This window comes from Phallusia mammillata, chromosome 6 (genome assembly GCF_965637545.1).
Source record: "Phallusia mammillata chromosome 6, kaPhaMamm4.hap1.1, whole genome shotgun sequence".
In the NCBI taxonomy this organism is placed as follows: domain Eukaryota; kingdom Metazoa; phylum Chordata; class Ascidiacea; order Phlebobranchia; family Ascidiidae; genus Phallusia; species Phallusia mammillata.
The window spans coordinates 17,625,443-17,639,515 of NC_137257.1; the positions used below are offsets into that span (position 1 = coordinate 17,625,443).

The following is a 14,073-nucleotide window of genomic DNA, read 5'->3' on the forward strand; positions in this document are numbered from 1 at the left end:
GTTTTCTTAAAAATCAGAAATAGACAATGTTATGTATAATTCGATACATAATCTATTGCTGCCAGGCATAACATAAAGACTAAATCATGTATTTTTGGCAAATATGCGACAAAATGTATAGATATAATTTGATTAGTTTAATTACTATTCTCATCAAGCTGCACAGTGCACACTGTTTGGACCTATAAGGGATCATGCTGTTACTCCCGACAAACTGGAGTGCCGCTGGATGGCTAGTTTGCTACACTAGCCAATACGGCCGATCTCTCGTCACCAGCTGCACTGATGGGACCTTGTAGGTCGAAACAATGTGCACTACCTGCAGCTTATCATTTATTGGCTCTATGCTTTGCATGTTTGCGTTAATATATCAAACACGGAATACAGGAGTTCTTGCTTTGACTTCTATCGCTGCTCATTTACAGTCAACTCACTACTACGCATCTTTATATACTCCAGCAAACTTTAAGTGTCGTATTGCAACCTTTTTATAGCGCGGCATGAATTAACCTCTTTACCCAAAATAAATTTGCATCAAGGTTGGGTTGGCAATCGGCGGCTTCGGAGGCGCCAAATTCTCGCCAATCCGCGACGCGTTTCTGGTCCTCGTAGTGACTCACGATTTACAAGTTGCGATAAAAATACCCTGAATTTTGGTGACGGGATGTTGCAATGACGCAGCCAGAAGTCGTTCAATGGAATTTGATTCATAATTTTAGCGTACAATTTACATTCTCCATAAAAATTTCGCGTAATGGATTACGCAACGTAGGCGTTATTACGGTCTGAAATACCGTGGGTAAAAACTACAAGCAAAACTATATTTCTTCTTTCAGAGAGCCACAGCAGACTTTGGTCATAAAATAAACCGCTGTTAAGTAATTTTAATAATAGCACCAAAGTGTGAAAAAAATATCGACTCTGAAAGCAGACTAAATCTAACCTACTATCAGGCCGTAAAAGCCTTTTAAAGCGTTATGCTGTTTTCCAGATTATTTTTTAATGCTTGAGTATGAGTTATCAAAATGTTTTCACCTCATTTATCCCGAAGCGTTTGTTAAATTCAGTTTCGTGTGGCAATGGTAACGATTAGAAATTACGTTAAACTCAATCTTTTTGTGGTGCCCACAGTACCGCTATCTCAATACAACTGCTTAGTCATCGCAAATCAACCTATTTTGAAGTTAATTTTGGGTGATAGCAGTGCAGTTATAACCTGTCATAATTATACACGTAAATCGGCAACTTTAGGGGCTTGTTTAAAAAACACAATGCCTTCTTACATAGTTGCAATCGATATAGTTGATGTACAGCGTATTCTGATGTTCTCACACTTTATAAGCGCTCTTTTTAACCACATCATCGACGCCTGTTTTTCTGTGTTATGCGTCCACGCCTCCCCAAAAAGTAGCAAGGGCAAAAACAACTTGCCCATGTAATCCTGCGGACTACTTCAAAGTAATTGGAAAAAATCGTGTCTGACACCGTTTGACTTTTACGGATTTGCTGATGATCCCTGGTTTAAGTTTGAAAACAGTGCATGGGTAGGTATGTGGTGTTTGTGTTGTTGTTTTTTGACAACTTAAAGCCGTTTTGCTACACATATCTTCAGTACGTTTTATGTGGTCCACAAGCATACGATATTTTTTTAAACGTGTAAAATGTGCTGCGCATTTAACTAATCTTTTTTCTTCGTTCATATTAAATCGTATAGGCTTGCAACTATCTAATTATTACACACCTTTTGACGATTTAGCAAGTTATCTTAAACTTTTCAATAGGCCGCTCACCATAAGCAGTATAGATTTTTCTTGGATTGCGTATAAAAAACGAGACTGGCTAAAGTACATCACCGACAATTTAAATACGTTTTCACCTCAGTTTGTATGGGCCGACAAACAACAAAATCGTCAGGCTATTTTTTCACATTCAAAGGGAATAAAACGGTACGATGTTTGGTAATACCCACTTAGTGCAGACAAAGGCTGAATGACTAAAACTTTCTGTGCCAAAAGGTTTTTGTCACGTATAAGTGAGTGGTAATCTGTCATCCAACAAAGCCGTTATAGGTATTTTTTCGCTTGGAACTGTAGTTGGCATGATTTTAAAAGAGCCCGTGATGTTTGTTAAAGGTTTACTGGCGTGAACACTCGAAATGCTAGGAGATTAAGTTACAAAACGGCGAGAGAAAACGTTGGTCCAGCAATCTAGAGTTTCCACTCACGAAATAAATGCTGTAATTTTTCTTACACTTTGCTGACACATTTTTGTAAATCTTGCTGTCAACTACAAGCACTCCTGCCCCCGTAACATTACTGTAGCAACTGTTAAACAATAAAATTAGCTTTTTTTAAAAACAAACAAACAAGACCGATGTAGCTTAAACAAGCGTAAAACAATGACATTTTTAAATAAAACGATTTACTAAAACGATGTTTTAGGAGAGGGTTGAAGTGAATGCTTTGTGACTTACGCTGCTGTCAAAATGAATGTTTATCAATGTTCATACAAAACATTGGTAGCAAAGCAGAAAAGACAGTACTGTAGTGAATTCATCACTCAAAAGAACCAGAGATAGAAAAAATACCCTAAGTCTATACGTGACAAGACAAATTGCTGTTTTCATCTCCGCAGCCCCAAACTCAAAACCTCCACTCATTTGTTAACGCATAGGATTAGCAAAATCAACACAACCAGGGTGAGTTATCACAAGGACGATCCGAACGCCACCCAGGATTCACCCTCTTATTTACCTCCCAAACAGCTTTGCTTGCATGTCAATTGACCCTGAAAACTTAAATGCGTTTGAAATTGGAGACTGAAATCGTTATTTCCTGCAATTAGGGTTTGTATGTGGATTTAGGCGTTAAAGTGTCAGGCAAACTAATAACCTTGTTCAAACGGGTTTTGACACTGAATATGCGAATGAGCAAAAAAGTTAAAAAGCCATGCAAGGCAATTACATTTACAAAAAAAACAAGCTGTAGAAAAGTGTACCTATGATGGGTATAATAGCACATCGATCGATTTTAGGCTAACTACAAAACAAACATCGTTTACAACGTGTGAAAATGTTAGATAATACAACTTCAACAGTTAACACGTCGCCATATTGCAGCGGCAAATTATGGTTCATTATTGGTTGTTTACATACTTTTAAAAATCCGTTATATTAATGTAACCAGCATATTTCATACGATATTAAAAGCAAACGCGTTCGACAACAAGGTTTAATTTCCCGTGGGAATTGGATCTCTCTAAAAAATTCTTATCTATCTAAGATATTCCCTGTCTACTCTATTGTAATTAATGTGCGTATTTTATCTCTTGATGCTAAACCTTGAGTAAGACAAACGACTTTTGTCTTATTGCTCTTCAAGGGAGCAGACTTCAACTTGTCTGTTAAGTTTTGATACTGGTCCATCTTGACACAAAGACATAGGCGGTAACATTTAGAGCCAGTTCAACGCGATGTGTTTAACCACATAAAAGTGTTCGACAACCTTAGTCAAAAAAACAAACAAAAAACTAAATATGCCGAGCCCTAAAAAACGCCCTGGTGCGTCGTTTCAATTTTCCAAGGGCGTCGCAGAATAGTTGCGTTTCGTGACTTTTTGTTGTTGTATCAATAAACACAACTTTAATAATAAGTTTCCTCATTAACTTTTATTTGCTGGTGCGCCGCAAGTGCAGAAAACTTTTCCAGAGGCGTCGCAACAAAAATTTTTTAAGAATCACTGCCCTATAGCGAAAAAACGTAGAGTAGTTTTGTCATCGAAACTAACTGTTACTTGTATTCACCAAACTTAGAGTCCAATTATAACTTATTTGTAACTAATTAATAAGTATGTAGACTGTGCAAACCGGTCAATACATGAGAAATATTGCACTCTATCTACTACAAAACAAATCATTTTATGCTTTATGACTTTTTTATGTTATCGTTTTATGACGTAGTCAATCCTTGCATCACATTTCTTTAGCGGAACGGCGTGTCAGTCACAATACATTTGCGGATACACCATCGCGGACTGTTCCAGCTTGCTTTCAACTCTGATGGTTGTTTCGCGAAACACAATACAAGAATCACAAATATATCTAATCGAAAAATTACCTACAGTGCTCGAATTTGTTGGGGTAAAAGTTTACTATTGCTCAATTTTACTTACAATGAGATCCATGACAAAGCAAAACACACTTTTTACTATAAGTTTTTCTGTCGTACAAAATCGAGTCCTGACACTCCAACAACATTTTTACCGCGGAGCAACAGGCAGTAATGCGATTGCCCCCTAACCATGCGCAACGGCCAGTACGTGATAGTCATAATCCTGTTGTAGTCAAGTGTGACAAAAAGATAAGATCGATAGAAAACAGCATCGCAAAAAATCCCGGTCTGTGCATCAGGAATCTGCTTTGTCTTATTTTGCAAACAAAACTGCAGGAGAAACATCAAACAGGAAATAAGAAACACATGTTTCTGCAAACTTAAAATCAATGACGTCAGATTGATGTCAGAGTGATGTCGTACTCCAGTTAAGCTACGTCACGCATTTAAGTGAAACAAAATTTCTGCAATAAGTACAATTGCTTGCACACTTTATAAGGTGCGCATACATTTATCTCTAATTTGAATTTTTTATGCTATGCGCTCAATATTGCCTTTACACAAGGGTTTTGAAAAATCAACATACGACACTGCCATTTTACACATCTCTGTGCGACTTGCTTGAACGCAACGCTCAAAATTGCACCAGGCAAGGCACTTGTAAGACCTTTTGTTAAATATACTTCGAGATCCCACATCTTAATTAAGCACCATTTGTGGTTTTAATTGCCGAGATCGTTTTGCGCCTGATGAGGAAGTCATAGGAATTTCGGGGGCATAGTGGACCTGTTTCCTACCGGTTGATACGATAGGTGAACCAGCAACACATGAACAGTCGGAAATATTCAATTCTACAACTGCGCGTGCCACACTTGGTTCCTTCCCTGATGGCGGAAACCGACCATTGCTGAATGCTACACCTTTCAGGTCAGCTGGTCTGCCGTCTGCCAATTTGTTGTCCACTAGCCAATATGAAGTGTATGGGAAACTTGCAGGCAACGCAGCTGTAACCACTAAAGATTCGCCAAGTTCGTCGTACGGTTTTTGCCTCACGAATTCAATAGATTGATAACTGAAAATAGATTGATAACGGAATATATTTGAACAAATGGGCTTTTGTTTCTTCGAACCACATAGGTTTAGTAGAGTTATATTGGATTTGTTATATGAAGTGTCCCAAAACTTCAAAACATACTGTTGTGTATACGAGGGATTTGTAACTTTCAATCAAAATGATTTTTCGAATTTCGGTTTCACCCTGATAGAAATTATACCGCGTAGAAGTATTTGAAAGCATTACCAAAGCGACACCTTCCTTTACAAAAACTTGTTTAAAAAAAAAAACCTTATTCACACACGTTATCTGTGCGTTTATCGAACTGCGAATTGAGAACGGTTTGCCAGTGAATCCCCACTTTTACGGCCAAATGGTAATTTGATATTGCTTGCTTGCATTTCATGCATCTCAATTTTCCAGGTATTTCCTTAATTACCACAAAAGCGTGGTGATTTGACGTTATTTGGTGCTTTAATTTGGTTTCAATATGCAGCGAAAGTTTCACCGTTTTGTAGACAAACACGATTTTTACAGTTGGGCAATAATTTCGTGCATGCGCATGATTGGATTTTTGCACACAGTCGCATGATCATCATGCCGAAAGGGCATGCATTTTGAATATAGGCCTATTTATGAGTGTGTAGGTTAATTGGGCTATTCAGTTACTTGCACAGTTTGCCAATAATGGTTAATTTAGCATTGTCCGCTAGCAACACTGCGTGTTACATAAATGTATTTTCGCTGCCTAACTTCATTACTTCGGATTGATTTACACAACTATATAAACGGATGGTGTGAAAAAACCAGTGGTTTCCAACTGAGGGCCATGATCCCTCACAGGGTCCGCGATGTGATTCCAAGGAGTCCTTGAATGTACGAATCAAAAGTATTTTAAAGTTTCTAAAAAAATAATTGTGGCTGAGGATTTAATAAAATGTCGTATACTTTCAAAACGAAGCCACTGGCTAAAAATGTTCAACCTAAACTTTAGACACAAAACAACTTTAAAAAAAATACTTTGACGATTAGTTGTTGCTCATGGTTTTGAAGAGTTTTTTTATTTCAGTGTTGCGGAAACACATGTTTACTCATGCGAAACACTGATGATTCTCTTGCGCCATTGTTTGTGTGGTGGTCAGTTTTCTGAGCTCAAAATATTTGTAATTAATGAATTTGTCCTTGTTTTGTTTCTGCATTTTGCGTTGTGGTTTCTTGTATATTTTTGTAAAAAACATGTCATTATGCAATGTCTTCAAGTGTGAACATTATTTCCATGCTCATTGACATTTTAATGACAAGTTTTAAGAATATATCAGATGCTTTTTCGATTAACTGCATCTTTTGATTTGTTATTTAAAAGCAATGAAAATTATACATGTTCACTTGGATCGCTTGGTGCACCTTATTATCACTTTAATATCGCTTGGTGTTGGTGCACCTTTATATCACTTGGCGCACCTTTATATCGCTTAGTTAGTGCACCTTTATATCGCTTGGGGCACCTTTATATTGCTTGGTGCACATTTATATCGCTTGGTTGACATTTATATTGCTTGGTTAGTGCATCTTAATATCGCTTGGGGCACCTTTATATCGCTTAGTGCACCTTTATATCGTTCTAAGCATCCAATTTATGATTACCAATTTATGAATGGACAAAATACCATATATGTTTTAAGAGATACAAAGTCAAATTTTTAACACCGACTAAAACATTATGTAACTTTCATGTTGCTTAAATCGCTACAAAAACAAACAAGCAAGAAAGTTTTGCCAATTTACAATAGCTGAACTCCTGAACATATTTTTCTGGCAAGTCCTTAACATAAAATCATTCACAAATATTCACAAAGTTAAATATTTATTTTTCCTGCATATTTCCTGCAAATCTGTTTCAGATCTTGTACATCTATCTGAAACAAAGCTGCACAGACAACAGTAAAAGTATAAATCACTTTAAGTTTAAACATTGGTGTTCAGTGATGCAGTATAGCAGTGATAATGATAAGAAAGAAACCAATAAGTTGGATTTTGTGTGGTAACCTGATGAAATATTTTTCCCTCTTAAACCACCCCTTGAGGGAAAATTTGCCCACTTTGAAAACTGCTGTAGTCAATTGGACCCTAAAATTCCGAACATTAGGTGTGTTTTCAAAAGTAGTTCCTTACACAGATTTTACGCCCAACTGTTTGTTAATATCCATAAAATTCCTGGCATCTGGTAACCTTAATTAAATTTGATTATTTGACCTTGACCCGATTTTTTTGTATTTTCATTTTGCAAAAGGTACGCAATGTTTTCATTCAAGTAAGCAATCTGCCTATATGTGACTGATAGTTTTATGCATGAAACATTTTTATTTTGTAGGTATTCCATTCTAGATAGATCTTATATTTATATTATAGGCAATTACCTGAAATGTGACATAACAACACAGTCTGTTAGTGCAGTAAGGGCCCAAGACAGGCTTACATTTCGCCTCTAAGTATGAGGAGTAATATACTTAAATTTGCCCAGCAAGGTCTGTGGCCAGCACTCACAGGTGGATGGCACTACAACCCAAATCACAGTAACTTCACCAACATTTTCCACATGTACACATGGCTGTTTCTGCTTTGCCTGCCCTTTACCTTGTATTTGGTAAGTTAACAGATGTGTGTAAAATGTAAACATAAAGTATTTTGGTTGATCACACAAACTTTAAAATGCTGAATTTTTAAAGCTAGCCAAATATGTTATAAATATATATATGTACTTCCATGGTGTACATTGTATGTGCAGTTTATGGCAAACTGAAAAATTTTTGGACATTAGGATGACTGTTTGTGAACTCTACTAAAGATATTAAAACATAAGCCTAAAGTATAAATTTGTATGCAGATAAATAATATTTAGAACCTTGTGTTTTCAGAGTACCACAATTACCTGGGTTGTAATTGTGATCTACACCTTGATCTTGGCAATCTTGATCAGCTGCATTAAATTTATCAGTGCTCACTTGCACAAAACATTTGATGTTGGTGAACAGATGCAGCGGAAAACAATGCCAGTTATAGAAGGTCAGTGTCTTTCGTTCCGTTTAGAACAGGGGTTCTTAAACTGGGGGGCGTGAAGGGTTCGCAAGGGGGGCGCAGCACAATCTGGCTGCAAAGTTTTCACTTGCAAATAAATGCATTAGAATTATGTCGGCGCTAATTTCGAACATATTGTTTAAAGTAAACGCTTCATTGCTCTGAAATGGATGTCCAGTTGTAATTTTTGACAGTAACCAAGTCATCAATACGTTTTGGCAAACCTAAAATTGGGATTGGGGCCCGTAGATAGGTGACCCCTGTACTATATAGTCGGCTGTACATTCTTTATTTGTTCTGAATTTCGCATCAGAGATTGCCTTGACTTTTAGTGCATCAACAATTTCTGGGCGACATATGCGTATAGTTTACAAGAATACTGGCACCGTGGCTCTGTGAGCGCGCTTTTTTTCGCAACTTATCAGCGTTGAAGTGGCGTTTTCTAACGATTGGAACTAACTTGACAGTAGCTTAAAGCGGACCTACGATGTATGTTGTTTTAAAAAAACAAGACAAGCATTATCAGTGCTAATGTTTTAGGGGGGGGCGTGAGAATAAATAAATAGTGTCAAGTGGGGCACGACCGAAAAAGTTTAAGAACCCCTGGTTTAGAACTTATAATTTGAACAAGTAGGTTTCAAATATACAAATGTTTTTGTTTTGTCTTTTGTTTTTTTGTATGCCATTGTGTCAGCAAAATGTATTTTATAGAAACAGAGCAAAATGATCATGTCCCCTCCAATGATAGTCATGGACATTTGGATTCTTGGTGCAATATGGACTCGGGTGATATGTAAGTTATGTCTTTATCAGCAGTTCATGGTGCATTATTTTTTCTCAAAAATTGTGGGTACCAGATTTACTTGATCGTAAGCAACCCTCGATTTTAAGCTGCTGTTTGTGACAGTAGGACTATTGTTTAATAACTATTGTTACTTTTAAAAAGCATGGGTGTAGAAATAATATGGTGTATAACATAAAATTGTAAGCTGCCCTTAATTAGGAAGCCACACAAATGGCAGGGCAAAAAACTTATAGGCCGTAAAATCTTTTTATACTGTTTAGACATGAAATCATTATCCAAGATATTTTGTGATTTTAAACTTATTGTTTGTTCTTTTTTTCTACTATTTCTATACAATATGCTAGTATAGCAGTCAAGTGCAAGGCTTACAGAAAATATTGATACACAAGAAGCGATTAAAGACTAATTAACTTAATCCCTTATTTTTTACCTGAAGGCCAAGTGTGGTTGGCACTCCTAAGCCTGAACATCGGGACACAGCCGGCCATCTGGAACTTTGGGAAGAGATATCCCGTCAGGTAGGATTTTTTGGATAGGCTATATTTAGCATAATGTTGGGATTTAAACTTTTCTTCATAGGATTTTTCTGAAGTTGAAATCTTCAACACATTTCAAGACCCACACAAAGGCGACAAAAATAAAAGTATGATATAGTTTAAACAAACCCGGTTAATTGCATGCCGGTTAATCGTATTATCAAATTTTATAGGGACCATGAAAATATATCTCTTTGCTGGTAATGAAAAATGTTCACCTAATTACATATACACACCGATAGATTTCCTAAAGCAACAACATAATAACCTTTGCTTTTGTGTTTTATGTGGCGATTGCCTTGAATATTATCCATAAAATCTATAACTTATCATATGTTTTACTCAGCCCATATTGCTCATGTACATGCCCATAGCAGCAATGCTTACAAGGACACTCCTACAAAGGCAGAAGGTCATTCAAGAAAGAAACATCGTGTGGCTTTGGACAAATGTAGAAGCTTGCCAGATATTAGCAGTAGCAGTAGCAGTGATAGTGACATAGATATATCACTGGGACAAATTGGGACTTTGGTAAGTAGGAAATATTTTTGGTTTTATGAGGTTCCCCTTTTCCCAATTTGCTTTTATTTGGTGGCAATGCATCCTTTTTAGTTTTAGCTGCAGTTTTTGGTCAACTGGCTGGTTTTAAGTTTACAAATAAAAGTTGGCTAAATAAGAAAATATTTTTTTTGCTTAAGCTATTTCCCCAATGCATTATTTTCTGTAAAAATACATCATTTACAAAACTCAAAAACTAGTGTTTGCACAATTAAATCGATTTCTTTGCTTTATGTAACTGTTTTAGTTGTAAAATTTATGTTTGAAAATGTCAATTTTTCTTCAAATGAGTGGCTTAAAGATTGTTTTTGCTGCAGACCAAAGAAGGCTCTTCAGGCAGTGAAAAAGACACCGAAGGTAGGAAAGTTTGTAAACTTTATAACCCTCTCCATATTTTACTTCATGGTCATGCTTATATATCATTTTTGTACTGGCTAAAGACAAGGGCTGTAATGAATATTCAACAATATTTAATAAATAGAAGTATCATATCATCTTTATCATAATTTTCTATAAACCCTCTTTTCAGGGTGTGCCAAAAATGGCACAAAGATAAATTTTTAGAAAGTGTGGTTGTGCAATATTCAATGTTTTGGTATTGCTTCAAAAAAATGAACACAGATCTGTTGTTCCACTTTTATATGTATGTGTGATTTGCATGTATTTTTTACCCACACCTATATTTATGGGTCCCCTTCCCTCAAGGGGACACATATTGTTTTTGTCCGTATTTTTTTTTCTTTTTTTCTTTTTTTCTTTTTTCTTTTTTCTTTTTTCTTTTTTCTTTTTTCTGTATAACGCTGGTTTGTAACGCTTGGTCAAGAAAGAGTGCTTCAAATTTATTCAAATTTGGACATATGTTAGATATTAATCCAAACTTGGGCCACCTGAAGTTTGACCCCAAATTACCCAGCGGTTCACCCACAGGCCCCCGAAACGTGAAATTTTTAACGCTGGTTTGTAACGCTGGTTTGGTAAAGAAAGATTACTTTAAATTTATTGAAATTTGGACATATGTTAGATATTAATCTAAACTTGGTCCACCTGAAGTTTGACCCCAAATTACCCAGCGATTCACCAACAGGCCCTCGAAACGTAAATTTTTAACGCTGGTTTTTACTGCTCATGTGGTAAAGAAAGAGTGCTTCTAATTTATTTAATTTCGGACGCATGTTAGTTATTAATCTAAACTTGATCCTCCAGAAGTTTGATCCCGATTGACCCAGCGACACACCCACAGGCCCCCGAAACGTAAATGTGTTTAACGCTCGTTTGGTCAAGAAAGACACTGTAGGCAGAAGTCCCAAGAGAGTAACTCATTGGTTTACGATAGCAGGAAGGCTCAGCTTGACGTCGGACAGACGTTTCACGACACGTCGTTTCGGTGATTAGAAATCAGCTGTTTTGCACAGCAATGCTATTTCGTTTTATTAAGTTATCACTCACATTTTCAGTTTTGGCAAAGGTTTCACACCTATGACGTGATTTAAACCTGATAAGCGTGCTTCGGTTTCGTATATATATGTTGTTAATAAAAATAAAGTATAAAAAAATATAAAAAATAAACTTGACATTTTTGCAAGATAAAGGTTTTTTTAAAATGCTCGTTGTCAGGTTGGCCGCCGCATGACCACGGGTTACTTAAGGTCAACTAGTAGGTATCACTAACACAGTTCAGAGCTTTCTTTCGTCATAACGTAGCGTTTTTTTGCAATCGCTTTAGGAATCAATACTCAAGGCATGTATAAATTAGGTTAAACGGTGTTGTTGAACACCAAGGACTGCGTGCTATTGAAAACGGTGTCAAAAGGTCAAACAGTCGTTTGGCGTGTACACCCTGAGAGGTTACTACAGGTCAATGGTACTCGTTTTGCGAAACAAAGTTAAATGAAAAACAAATGGTTATGTATACACTTGTAGCAAGTTGCTTTTTAACTTAAAGTGTCTGTAACACAAAGTTTTTGTAATTATATGACAATAATAGTGCAAAAAGAATACGAAAAATTTTTTTTATTGTTGGGTTAATGCATTCTAAAAATTTGTCTTTAAAAATCTAAAAATCACCGCAACATTTGTTTACCGTAAATCCGCACAAAAACGCGTGTGGGGACCCATTCGTTTTTGTTTACAAAAACAATCATATGTGTAGATCAAATAATGTGTATAGTAAATTGGTAAATATCGTATAGAATATATATATATATATATAAAATGGAAATATATCAGAAAGCCACCATTCTAGTTTAAACTGAATGAATAGTTTGAAACCTAAAAAACAAATATCTGACACTCCTTTTTTGATTTTTTTGACTTTACAAGTCATCAAGACATTAAAAGTCATTAAATTACGCCTGTTTTAAGTACTACATGGTCTAAAATGTGATAGTCTGGTTTAGTATAAGGCACAGGATTATTATGATTGTTGTGAAAATAAAATTAATTTCTAAAATAGTCTTAATTATATATAGTATTAAAAATGTGTATAAAATAAAAAGAAATTTATTTTAAAGTTTGTCAACAACAGTTTTGTTGAGGTTCTTATTTTAAGCCTTTAAAATTGCTTGCTGTATATATATGTTGCCATTGTTTAAAGAAAAACCATTCCAAAAGCAAAGAAAAGCTGGTTTTCGAAAACGGGAACGCCCCCTACGCTTTTCTAGGAAGCCAACTGATTCTGATGGTAAAAATAACTGTGTCATGTCCTATGATTTCTGTTTATTGCATAATTTCGGCTGCAAATTACGTTGCATGCATCTAATTTGCAATGGTGTGCTCCGACCTTACTGATTTGCATGTAGAAAAACATGATCTTGCAACAATCTTTAGTTGCCAGAAGTGTGCCTGACAGAAGGTGCAACATAAAAATTCCTGTGTTTTTTCCTTATTAATCAATAATCATTCTACATTTACATTAAATTATATTACCAATTGCCAAGAACAGTAAACAGTGGTTAATCCGAACCTGTCAGGACAAAATAGTTATTCTGGGTTAGTCGAAGAATAACCAATGTGGATTAGCTAAAGCCTTACCACATTGCAAATCATTTGTACTTTTTGGTTCCATTTGGCCAAAGATGTGAATTAACCAAATTTGGTTTAACCAAGGTTTACTGTATATATTAAAGGCCTAGGCATGGGCATTTTTTAACAAAAAAAATGCTGATTGGGCGAATGCAGTTTTGCAAACTACAATGTACATGTTATATATTGTTTGCAAAGTGTACACACATACATTGTTCCAATTAATAACCCTGCATTAGGACTACAATATGTTTTGTTCAATAGGCAAATTTAATATTAAAAATGTTTTCTTAAGCATGTTTGCTTAGTTCATATTATTCACAGGTTTAGTATGGTGGTTTTTGTTATGTTGGTGTTGTAATTGGTGTGTTTTGCATGGTTTAAAAAAGCTTTTAAACCTAATGTAGCAGGTTTTTGATATTATTGGCCTTTATTTTGCTTTGGTGGTTGTAGTGCATCTTTGTATAGTAACTGAAAAAACAACAAATCTTTTACCAAAAACAATTTCTGGCATATTTTGTCTTACAAAACGTGTATTTACTATGTTTAAATATTAACACTTAAATAACCACAATATCATTGCATGCATGTTAGATACAGACTTGAATGCTAGAGGTGATGGGAAAATGAGTCGAAAACGAACTGCTCCAAAAAATGGTGTACAGGGTCCAATGCTTAAACGAAGTTATTCTTCAACAGATGCGGAATCTTCTGTGCAATCTGACAGTAAACTACTACCTTTAGAGGTAATGGACAACAAACTGATTTGAATTTACACAGAAGCTCTTTTTTGAAAACAAATATTCTGTGCTAAACTAAAAATAATTGTTTCTAAATTTTTGTGGTTCACAACTTGACACCGAAAGAAAATTTAGTAGCAATACTGCAGAAATTTCAGTTTATGGAATTCAGTTAT

General features: G+C 35.7%; 1 protein-coding gene across 4 annotated transcripts in view; it reads left to right on the plus strand.

Moving 5' to 3' along the window:
- The first annotated feature begins 7,537 nt into the window (after positions 1–7,537).
- Positions 7,538–14,073, plus strand: part of LOC145232122 (pecanex-like protein 1) — a 42,632-nt gene continuing 36,096 nt past the window's right edge. Inside the window, exons 1-9 of one of the 4 annotated variants that reach the window (XM_080096635.1) lie at positions 7,538–7,806; positions 8,078–8,225; positions 8,949–9,030; positions 9,479–9,560; positions 9,622–9,685; positions 9,925–10,109; positions 10,454–10,493; positions 12,730–12,816; positions 13,752–13,903. In XM_080096635.1, coding sequence (XP_079952761.1) covers positions 7,654–7,806; positions 8,078–8,225; positions 8,949–9,030; positions 9,479–9,560; positions 9,622–9,685; positions 9,925–10,109; positions 10,454–10,493; positions 12,730–12,816; positions 13,752–13,903 — 993 coding nt within the window. In that variant the 5' untranslated portion in view covers positions 7,538–7,653. The remainder of the gene's footprint in view (positions 7,807–8,077; positions 8,226–8,948; positions 9,031–9,478; positions 9,561–9,621; positions 9,686–9,924; positions 10,110–10,453; positions 10,494–12,729; positions 12,817–13,751; positions 13,904–14,073) is intronic. The other 3 variants (XM_080096636.1, XM_080096637.1, XM_080096638.1) reach the window with 3 other exon arrangements.